Below are 11,782 nucleotides of genomic sequence, written 5' to 3' on the forward strand. Positions count from 1 at the left end.
GTTTCCCCTCAGGTTTTGTTGTGTTCATAAGCTTTGGTGAAGAAAGATGGTGTGTCAGTTTTGTCTTGTGTTCCGTCACTTGCACAAGAGTTCAACTTGCTGATCATCCGTGTAAAATGCTGGGCTTAGGCCAAACCTAGGCCAGTTAAAATGTTTCATTAGCATGTGTGTTGTGGGGTTTATTTTGGCTCCTAAGTCTTTCCATTTATTGGTTTTTTACCTGCAGCTGCAGGATTGTTTATGAAGTCACACTAAGCACGTTGCTTTTAATCGCAGTCATGTTTTCTTGGAAGTGGCAGTTGCAAACATGGATTAAGAATTCCCAGGAAAAACTGTTCTCAAAGCACACACCATCCTCAGAAATGCCTGCCATCAATTCTGGTGGAATGTCGGGAAGGAAAACAATCTCACTTTCATTTAGTTAGTTCAGCATGCCTGTAATGCATGTTTGTATTTTGTGACAGTGAGTTAATAACCTTAGAACTTCAACAGACCTAAATGTGCTTTATATAGCATTAGGCAACACGTGGCCTTCGCCTCAGAAGCATCTGAACTTCAGTGGCAAGTGGTGCAGCTGCATCCCTTGGACATTCCCCCTGTACCTTAACAATAAACTCCTGTAGGCTGCAGAATGCCTTAATTGCAGGCTGTGAGAGTTACTCAGAGGGAGGCTGAACACTGAGAAGTGCTCATGTGATACACCAGGTATGCGAGCTCCTAAACAAAAGGAGTGAATGACTGACTGCCTGTAGGAAATGTGCCTCATTTGAAGAGCAGCAGAAACTGATGTGTTCAGTTAGTGAGCTGAGTCAGTAAACTGATTTGAAGTTTAAATAGAAACAAGTGAAATGCATGAAACAAAACCTTTGCATGCTTCCACGTAGTTCAGAAGTGAAGCTGTTAATGCTGTGATCCGTGTGTGAGATGTGTCATAACACTGTGAAGTGTCACTCAGCAACCTCCCCCAGAATATCACTGCTTCTGAAGGGCTTCTTAACCCCCTGGCTTTTGTAGAGCAAATGTTCATGCTTAATGGCTATGCAGGCTGGGTTGAATGATTGCACATCTTAAAGGAAAACCAGCTTTTTGGTTACGGGGACTTGAATCGCTGCCTTGACAAACCAGTTTGCTGCTATTTATTGTGCCATAATTCTTTGCTTCACAACTTAATCTCAGTTGACTCTTGTAAGGAGCATGATGTTCCTTTCACAGAAAAAAGTACAAATTAAATGATGGTGACTGAGGTAACTGAGAGTTTGCTTAACAATTGTGTATGCTTTTCAAGGCTAGTTTACAATGTAGGCTTAGATTGCTACTTGGAATACAAGCCAGGAATCTGCAAGGATAGAAAGGGCACCAGGAATCAGTTGTCTGGAGTGGGATGAGCCCTTTTGTGGGTTTGCATTATACGTGGGGCTTGGGGGGGCTTTCAGCAGGGGTTGACTGCATCGCATGGCCAGTGCCCATCTTCACTGCCTCATGTCCTCTGGGCATACCCCCTGTAAAGGAGCCGGGCCCCATCTGCCACTCCTTCCTTCTGACTGGGAGGCCCTTTGTTTTGCATGTGTGCCACTCCATATCCTGTTAACTGGCCTCGTCAGTAAAGGAGTTCTGATCAGCATTCAAAATAAAACCTGTGGATTAGAATCCAACCACGAGTAACCTGAAGTGTTGAGAACATGGATAACTGAGCAGTGAGCGTAGAATCCCGAGAGAGAGCTGCTTCTGGAAGGTTATCCCCATGCACCTGACATTTCTTGGTGCAGTAAATCAACAGCTTTCTTCCCACAAGTATATCAGAAACCTGTGGGACTGTGCCCTCATAATAACACCCTCTACACAATGGATTCGGTCTGCACAAAAAAGGCTTTAGAGCCCTGAAAGGAACGCAGATGTGGATGAAATCTGAGTAGCTTTGGTGTTGAAAACCTTCCAGTGGATCACAACAGAATTATAAGGGTTTATTTGCAGAAGGCCTGTAGGTTTTAACTCCGAGCAAGCAAACCTTTTCTATTATGAATCGTGTTCAAAACTACATCTTTAGAACGCAAACAGAAGTTTCCTTACAAAGAGCCATACTGAGCAGAGCTGAACCAGCAGTTCAGAGATGTTGCAATTCCTATTTTTGAAAGCCTTGATTTTAACATAACAGAATGTCCCAGAGAAAAAAACCAACAGTTTTGCAGACAGCTTGGTTAACGTGGGTATTGGAGCATAGCTCAAGGTAAAAATGACGTCAAACATGTAACAATTTTAGCTTAGTAATCTTCAAATGAGACATTTTCTTTCTTCGTCTCCTAAAGCAAGTGACTCTGCCACGCAGCCTTGTAACCCTCAAAAATGCTTCTGTTGATCCTGACCATGAACCAGGTTTATCTTCTGCAGTTTTAGGACACTGAACGCAGGTAACATTTCAATGTCACCAAATGTTCTGAGGCCCAAGTGGCGGTGATGGGGATGAGAGCTGGAGGCTGTGGTTACCCCCTGGGGGACTGGGGAGCCCAGGTTTGGCTGTGGCTGCTCTCCCTGAGCCAGGGTCCAGGTTTGCTGCAGCATCAGTGTGGGGCTGAGTCAGGGAGCCGGAGGTCCACTGAGTCACTGCCGGGTCCTGGTATTGGTGGAGCCTCAGGGAAATGGATGGTTTAAATACTGTGAGAATCTTTATCAGCACAGGAAATGACAGCTCATTAAAATACGAACCGTTGGGCCTGTTTAGATCACTGTCTGGAACAAAATTAACCATTGAGGGTTCAGATCACTTGCAGGAAGCAAGGTGCTCTGTGCAGACTGTGAGCACAGGGGCAAAGTAATGAGCCTTGCTGATCGTCCAGCGGCATAAAAATGTTCCTGTCTGAATCTATTTTGCCATGGGTTCTAAAGTCTCTTAACTTCCCAAGTCAGTGCCATGCTGGAACAAAACTGCCAGTTCCTTCTGTGGGAGGCATGGCCAAAATAACCAAATACGGTGCCTCTTACCAAATGCTTTCAAATTGCTTCTGAGCTGTGGGAGGGATTTTCCTTATGTTCTTACAGGGGAACGGAGGGACGTGAATCTAACACAGAGGAACTCTGTGGGAGGAATGGGTGCTGGGTGTGATGATTTAATGAGCTTTTGCGCAATTGTTCAGAAGGTGGAAGCCTTTGCTCTGGCCCTCTGGCCTAGCTGTCAAGAGCTGGGCTTGCTTTAAGACATTATTAAAAGAGGGTTGGAGGTGCTGGAAGCTCCGCTCCCTCCTTCCTTTGTCACATTCTTCACTGCCGCTTAACTCCCTGTTTTGTAGAAGAAGATAATCCCTGGCCTTCGGCCGTGCTTGCTGTGGGGCAGCAGGACCCTGAGGTGCTGAATGTGTTTGTGGGGACAAAACCAAACCCTCAGTGCTGTTTTCCTCCTGGTTCGGCTCTCTGTTGATGCTGTGTCCTTGTGGATTGTAGCACTGGCATTTCCTAAAAGGATGTTTTTCTGTAGCCCAAATAGCTGAATCTGAGCAAAATACGCACGATGCTGTTTGTTCCCAGATCCAGGGAGGGTCCAGACAAGGACAGAGCCAGGCGGTCCAAGAGCACCAGTCCCCGTGTTAACAGTTAAACGTTGGGGTTTTTCCCAAATTAACAGCTGTGGCTGTTCCAGAGATCATCCATAAAATGGGGCTCTGACTCAATATTGCATCACCTTCCCAAGCAGGGCTTCGCTGCGCTTCAGCCTGGCGGCTTGTTTGCACCATCTCTTCGATGCCTCTGCTGCTCATTTCCCTTCACGCTACTATTTCCATGGTAAAACAACCTCCGTGCTTTTAAACCTGCTGTGCTTAACGTTTCCTGATCAATGGACTGGTTCCAGTGGTACCGCTGAGTATGTATGAAGCTCAGAACTGGATGCTCCTGAAGTTGGTATTTACGTTTTTATTTTCATTAAAATAAGTGGACTTTAAGAACTTCTCAGAGTTACTGAGCTGCTTAATCACCACTTGCTCCAAAAGGCCTTTTACAAATGAGAAACTTTAATTAGCAGTGAACCCCATCGTATTTATGTTCCTAAGAGCTGAGTCTGCAACGGCAGCTTCGGTGCTCCTTGGAAATGCTTGCTAGATCGAACATTTCCCTCTGGAAAAGCAGGCAAGGGCACAAGTGTGTGTTTGTAAGATGGGAACTTTATATCCTAAATCGTGGACTGATAGATTTCATAGTACAGGGTTACTGCAGTGACACTAAACTGCAGCATTTGCTAGAGATCCGTGCTGCAGCATTTAGCACAGCCTGTCACTAGTTACCTGAGCACTCACAATTTGGAAAGCAAAGGTTATGAAATTTCAATAGCTTGGGAGTAACCTGCTCCTAAGGATCCGGTGAGATTAAAACCGTGCCTTTCAGAAGGGCAATATCAGGACAGAATCATTCTAAAGAAGTAGTAAAAATGCCATGGAATGTGTTGAATAACTTCCTCCTTCTTGATGCACTGACACAGGGAAATACTTGGTTTGTTCCCTCCCTGTCTGGGGCTTCACCCCCAGGTGTGTGAGAAAGCTCCTGCCCGTAGTTCCAAAGATTCCATTAAAAACCAGGTTTCCCCAAATCCCTCCTGCCTTTTCCTGGCTGGAGACTTCGTGAGGGGGCTCGGTCATCCTTTGAAAAGCAACTGAATCAACTGTGGTGTGTCTTAAAAAACACAGCTTCGCTGTAACCGGAATGGAAGCCTTAGGAGTCAAACTCGCACGATCTGTACATGGAGGGTGTAACTCTTAAACGGATCCTGGAGCAGCTTGGCCGGATCCCTGTGTGTGGTGCTTCAGAGAGATGCAAAATTTGGGGTTACTGGGGAGGGGAAGCAATATAATTTTTCATTTGAATAGAAATCATGGCTTGCAATCAGAAGCAATCAGCTGCATCCGTTTAATTACAGATACCAGGTAACTCTGAAACAGGCTTCAGCAGTGGCTTGTTCAGTGAAGCTGAGTTCTTAATGGGTGTTTGTGTTGCAGTATTAGAGCACAGGTACTGGGTTTTACTGCAATGTGATGATTTTACTGAACTGAGGCTGGACCAAAAGCTAGTGCAGTTTCTTGGAAGCCTGTTTTGTTTCAATCCCTTGTGAAGCGTTCGATTGCAGCAGAGGAGCAGAATGAACTCAGACAAAATCTGGTGGTTTAATGGTTGCTGTGTCAGAAATTTCCTCCGAATCAGGATTTCTTCAGAGTTCCCCCCCAGGCAACAATCCCAAGCAATTCTGTCTGAATCTCCTGCTAAAACTGCAGCAAGCCTCTTTCTTTTCAAGTGAATTGTGCTGGAAGGGCACAAGAGCAGCACTGCTCCTTTTAGGAGTGCATCCTTGTTGCTGATTAGGTGCAGAATTCATTAATAGCAATAGTAGCCACCAGTGCCACCAACGTCGTGGCTTATTTTGACCAACAACTTGTAGTGAATGACCTCTTATTTATGTTTTCCTCTTGTAAAGCTCAAGTCCTTAAGCAGCTTGCCCAGACCTGTAAGAAGGGGCAGCAGGTTGTGTGTTTGGGGCTTTTCTTGTGTGTTTTGTTTTGGCAGATAGAGCCCCCAGAGTGCATGAGCAAGGTTCTTTTGTGCACTAACGGCCTTTCATTTTCTTACCCTTTCATATTCCCTATTTGAAAGACAATAGGCTTGATTCTCAAAGGAAAATGCAAGGAATCCGTTTGAGATAGTTCAACAAACAGGGTTATCTTCCTGCATCTTCCCTTCTGAAGTCGGATGTGTAAATGGGCTTGTGGTTTGCATCTTGACTCCTGAAACTGGCTTTTGAAGGTCTGTCTGTAAGTCCTTGTGAAGCCACACAGAATTACAATGCAAATCTGTCCCTTCTGCCAATGTACTTGTATCTGGCTTGAGTGTAACCCCTGAAGTTGTGCACACAAGTCTTCCCCCTCCTCCTTCGGTAAGAACGGGGTTGAGTTGAATTTCACTAGGTCTGCAGGGGAAAAAACACTGCCTGGTTTGTAATTAAGTAAAATGAAAACTGATTTTTAAGGCTTAGCTCTTAAGTCTAAGATTAGATGTGAGGTTATGATTTTTAAGATGTAAGATTATGTCTGCGCTTTGGATATGAGGTACACATACCTTAGCTGGTTGGTTAAATTACTGACTCTCGTCAAAAGAGTACAAGCGACCGACACTGTCCCACTGAGATGGGATTTCAGGAATTGCATCCCTCATGCTGTGGATTCATTATTTCCCAGACGTTGGTCTGCTTCATTTGACTCCTTAGTCACATTTATGCCCCTTTTTTTCAGCATTAAAGTCTCTGTGGCTATGCAGAATACTGCAGTTTGAGAAGCCACGGTCCTTGCAGTCAGGATCTTGCAGGTCTTCAAAACAGCTTTATTCAGATGCCTGCTGTGTGCTTGGTTCTCAGTTATGCTCACAAAAGGGGAAAAGGAAAAAAAGCTGAATATTTTTAGTGAAAAAAATGGTGAAATTGGGTGTTGGTGCCCAGGATCTCCTCACGCTCTTGGCGCTTGGGTTTCATAGCTTTGTTCGGCTGCTGAGTGTGAACTGGGCACCGATGTGCTTCGGCTCTCAGAAATCATTTGAGCAACCAAGCATTCTGTTAATCATTCATCTCTCATCATTTAAATAGAGTCCTCATTTCATAACCCTGCAGAAGGCTAAAACTGTTCCCTTTCAGTCGCTTTTCCGAGCATCCAAGTGGCATCTGGAAAAGAAAAGAAGCCTCGAAGTGTAACCCTTAAAACTGTGACTCCGAGTGATGAGCGAGTCACTGGGAGAGGTTTCACCCGGAACGCTGGGCTTCACAGGGGATGGTGCTGACAAACCAGGAATCCTTTGTCAAAGTTGATGTACTCTTGTGCAAAGCAGGCACTGGACAGGCTTTGGTCTCTGCTTGGGTTTTGGTGGGGTTTTTTCCCCTGCGTTTTCACCAGTGCAGGCACGGAATTTCCTCACCCATTTGTACCATCGTGATGGTGAATCATGAGGGAAGCGACTGTAAATCGTTCTCCTTGTAAATATGTTCACAGAAATTCTTTGCCTCTGGCTAGTGAAGGAAATAGAGGTAGTGGAGGAGGGTGAGCCATGGTGTTGCTTCAGTGTGTACCTTTTCGTGCATTCTTAAGAGTGGGGAGCTGTGGGGCTTTAACTGGGCTTTCACCTGGAAAAGGGAAGATTGTGTCAGGAGGCTGAGGAATGATTCTGACTGTAGTGATCCTGCAGTCACTGGCAGAGGAGATGAGTGTGTAAAACTGTGTGCATCTTGGTGTTTGAAGTGTTTCACTCAGTCCTCCCTGAAGTAGTTGTGTAGGGATTCAAAACTGAAGGGTTGAAATGTGGAAATTAAGAGAGCCTTCTGCTTTCGTTTGAATGTAGAGGACCAAATCGATTTCCTTATAACTAAACTGTCAATTTTAACAGTTCTCACCAGCTCAGCTCAGCTCAGCTCAGCTCGTGGTGTTGCTTGTGCTCCTTTCTTCTGCCTGGGGCTCTTTAAAGTGTCCTGACAATTACTAAGGCTCCTTGGACTTGCTAAAGAGCCCCGTGTGTAGATTTCAGGGAGGGCACAGAGGTTGGGGTTGGTGGAGCCTGGGCAGGCTCTGGTGTGTGCAGGATGGAGGTTGGAGGCTGCTGCAAGGCTGTCGGTGGGAGCACCTTACTGCAACAGGGGCAGGAGAGGGCTTCTGGTTCCAAACATGTATCTGTGATCTTTCCAACGTTAATGCAAGGACAAGGTGTTCGGTAACATATTGTAGCTTTTGTGCAAGTCATCTGCCATAAACCGTGGCATGATTCAGAACAGGGTTCATAGTTCCTTCTTTGTTCCTTTGTTAATCACTGACTTGTGGGAGGTGCCTGCAGAATTTGCTAATGCATTCTTTTTGGGTAAGGATGACGCACAGATTGTCCTAATAAGGACTTAGTTTGAGAAAGGGGCCGTCTCCTCGGAGAAGATAGGGGCAAGTCATAGGGCGAGCAGTTTCTTTTTTAACTGGGGGATGACACAAGCACAAGTCATTTCCTTATTAATCGGTTCAAACCAGTTCTTACAGGAACTGCTGGTGATAAATGTGGGACTTCTCAGAAGTCATTCATTTGATTCTCAGCACCGCAGCAGTGCACAGCCTCAGCTGGCCTCTCCCTGGCTATAAGGAAATGCTCTCGTTCGCAGCAGCGTTCTGTGTAACCAGCAGTGCCTTGTCACTGCTTTGCTCTGAAAGCTTTTTCTTTTAAAGCCCTTTTTGAAGACCTGGGGAAATGCTTCCCTTTCAGATGCATCAAAAAGATGCAGCGCGCTTCACTGCGTGGTTATCTCTTTTCTCCCGTAGCAATGCCCCTCTGAGCTCTAGCTCAGACTGAACTTTGTTCTGGTTGGGTCAGAGTGGTAAGTTTAAGAAAAAGAAAGAAAAACCCAAAAGAAAAAAAAAATGGTTTTGTTTTTCTGTTTTTGTTTTTTTCTCCCTGTTTTGTCCTGTTCTCTGGGATGAACCCTGCATCAGTGCTATTCCAAGTGTAGGTCCTTCTCTTCAGAAGCCATTTCAAGAATATTTGGAAGCTCAGAGGATAAAACTTCACCACAGAGCTGACACTGGAGTGCCCCAGGTAAGAACCTCCCTGCCTCCCTCCCTCCCCATATAATGTTTTCCCTTCTCTGGCTGGCTTTTGACTTGTCAGGTTTACTGATGGAACTCTTGAGCCTTGTTTTCAAAGCCTGGCAGTGGCCCAGGGAATAGCTAAAATCTCATTTTAGAAGCAACCTGGGAATTAAAGCTATTGCTGTAGTTGCGTGCAACTGGACTTAAAGCTCTTGGAGGCAAAAAGAAGACAGTAAAACAAGACCAGGCGCATTTCTGCCTTATCTCAGCTGCCTGTTGGGAAAGATAAGTTTAAGCAGCAAAAAAGTTGCAACAAACTTCGGCCCCGGTACTGCAGAAGCCAGTGGGATCTGTGGCTTGATGGCCAATAAGAGAAACCAAATCCCCACACCTTTAGTGTCTGAAAGGGGAACAAAAATCGGGTGTTTAGAGCCAGGACAAAGGGGCAGAAGTGTCCTTTCATACAGGCGGGGGGGGGGAGTATGGAAAAAATAAAACCAAAGAAACCCAAACCACCAAATTCATAAAAAGTTATGTTGGAAAGCATTCCTGGAATTTTTCGTGGGATCAGAGCACCTCTGACTTGAAATTCCTCAGGATACTGAGGCATTTTGAGATAAAATCCATTAATTCACAGTTCACATCTCTTCCCTGTAGCTCTCATAAGTGTTTCTTTGCCCATTTCTTACCACAGAAGAGGTTAAATTAGGGAGGGTCAGGCCGGAATAACTGAATATGCAGATTCCTTTTAGGCGCCTTGAAGTGATTTGTATGGAGTGCATTGCTGCCCTCCTTTGACAAAACCAATACAAGGACAGCCATGGAAAACGCTGGAAGTGGGACTTTGGGGTCATGGCAGTAACTTCCAGGGACACCTGAAGAATCAGACCCTGATTGGAAGAGAACACAGCATATGCAGTTTAGGAAAAACCCAGTATTAACCAAAGACCTGATTGGTTTCTTTGCAATGGCCACGACAGGGAATGACAGTCAGGAGTTGCCGATTCTGAGCTCTATGAACTGTTAGCAAAGACAAAACAATACTAGGAATAATAAATCACTTCATGAGGGCACTAGTAATGATCAGGGATTAGTCATCTGCCCTGCAGTGTCTTTGGCAAGCCCGCCTGCATTGTCTTTCAGGGGACTAAAGTCAGCTTTATAGAGGGACCTGCGGGAATCCTGTCAGCTTGCACTTGGGTCCTGGGTTTAATTTGATGAATTAAATAATAAAACATTGGTTAGGGTCAGGGTTTTCCCTTTGCCCAGAAAATGGAGACTTCTCCATTGAGCTTTGCCACTAATCTTTATTTTCCTCCTTCTGTTTTGGCTCTTCAGGGGGAAAACTGGCTATCCTGGATGTTTGAAAAATTGGTGATTGTCATGGTTTGTTATTTTATCTTATCTATAATCAACTCCATGGCCCAAAGCTATGCCAAGCGACTGCAACAGAAGATGTACTCTGAAGAAAAAACCAAATGAGCTTGGAAAGAAAAGCCCAGAATGGGTTTTAGCAGACATGAAAATTGACACATCTTTGCCTGTGTTTAAAAATCAGCATTATTCAAAATGGGGGAAAAGTTTTTAACATCCATTTTCAACTATAACGAGTTTTTGTTTAATTTTGAAAGCAATTTGGATATTAGAGCAAACGTTTCATTGACAAACTTATAAACGTTAAGGTAAGATACAAACACTTTACGAGTCTGAGCTGTATTACACGGGGTGGACAGTGTGATGTTAAGTGGTGTTTAACACTGATGTCCATCCAGATTATTTCCAGACCTGATGATTTAATACCCTCCATTCCCTGATTTAACTTCAGGCTGACCTAAGGTTTAACTTTTGATTTTGAAGGGTGGCTGGTTTGCTTTTTCCTTAACTTTCAAGACCGTCAAAATGTATATAAATGAATACAGGTTGGATACAAACCGTTGCATGTCCCTCGTGGTAAGGCTGTTTCAGCTGAACCCCCCCGTGTCCCGCTGCATTGCACGTGCTCTCGGTTGGAAAAGCCCCCCTCTTACCTTCATGGTGTTAGCGGAGATGATTGATGTCAAAATGCTGAAGCTGACATTTTTTATTCTGTATATTTAGAACGACGTTAAGATAAAACTTTATAAAGTCACCTTGGAGCGTTCCAGAATTTCTTGTGTCAGTCTTTTGAAGCTGTTTCTTTCCCTCTCCACTTCGGTATGCTCGGTTTCTTTATTGAGCCTTAATCCCACGCACTGCATGCTCTCCTCGCCCTGCCTGCACAAATGGTGCTGAAGCCCTTCGTTCTGTTTTGGTTTTTCCCTTTTTCCTAAGAACTTCTCACTTAGCAGAAGGACATAGAAAGGCTTTCACTTGCTTGAAGCACGGCTCACTGGTTAAAGCACACGTTAAGTAGCAGGACTTGGTACCCTAAGTTCTCAGATGTTTGCCACCAATCACAGCACCGTGGCTAATGAAGGAGAAGTGAGGGAGGAAAAGTAAAGATTCCAACTGGAAACAGATATCAAACCCAGCAACGGTGCAGAGAGCCTTAACCTTAGGCTTCTGGAGTCAGATATCCTGACATCATTGTTCGGAATCAGTGTGTGTTCCAGTTCTAATGTACACGGACATAACTAATGTTAAAATGGATCTTTCCCTCCTTAGTAAGTAGACATCCATCCCACTGCTGCTGTACTCATCTCATTACTTTAATACTTTTTGAACTGTTGTTTTTTATTTTTATCCTAGGGGTAAGTAACAAGAATTAATTTTACTTTCAGTTAATGTTATCAAAAGGTGGCAGATGAGCTTGCTCCTGCTCAGGTTGGGTTTAGCTCCACAGCACGTTAGGTCAGATCTCGAGCAAGGGGTGAGAAACATGTATTTTGTTCAATCCCACCTGAATGTCCTCTTGTGTTGCCAACCGTCGTGACATCTCCATGGCCGTACCATCCTGTCGGATAGCTTATCAGACTGATGTTGACTGTTGGATCTCATGGCAACAACAGTCGGTAGGCTGTCTGACATTTTGGTATCTTTCATCTGACCGTTTGCTCATCCATCTCCAGCCGTTTTCATTGAACATCAACAGCATATAAATGTGTTTCAGTGGAGGTGGAAAGGAGTTCAGCAGTCATGCAGCGCAGCCGTCTGCCTAAGACACATCCCTTACAGTTTCCATCTCAGTTGCGTGTGAGGTTTGTAAAGTTTTTCCTCTATGCTTCATATTT

At 44.7% G+C, this 11,782-nt stretch overlaps 1 protein-coding gene across 3 annotated transcripts in view; it reads left to right on the top strand.

Annotated features, from left to right (window-relative positions):
• The window catches only part of VMP1 (vacuole membrane protein 1), a 67,738-nt gene extending 57,019 nt beyond the window's left edge, over positions 1–10,719 (top strand). For all 3 annotated transcript variants that reach the window (XM_061368473.1, XM_061368463.1, XM_061368483.1), the window contains 2 exons: positions 8,478–8,580; positions 9,912–10,719. In XM_061368473.1, coding sequence (XP_061224457.1) covers positions 8,478–8,580; positions 9,912–10,055 — 247 coding nt within the window. In that variant the 3' untranslated portion in view covers positions 10,056–10,719. The remainder of the gene's footprint in view (positions 1–8,477; positions 8,581–9,911) is intronic.
• The last annotated feature ends 1,063 nt before the right edge of the window (positions 10,720–11,782 follow it).

The sequence above is a fragment of the Neopsephotus bourkii genome, unplaced genomic scaffold (assembly GCF_033783945.1).
Source record: "Neopsephotus bourkii isolate Nb327-2 ecotype Australia unplaced genomic scaffold, CSIRO-AGI_Nbou_v1 NB_140, whole genome shotgun sequence".
NCBI classification, from domain to species: domain Eukaryota; kingdom Metazoa; phylum Chordata; class Aves; order Psittaciformes; family Psittacidae; genus Neopsephotus; species Neopsephotus bourkii.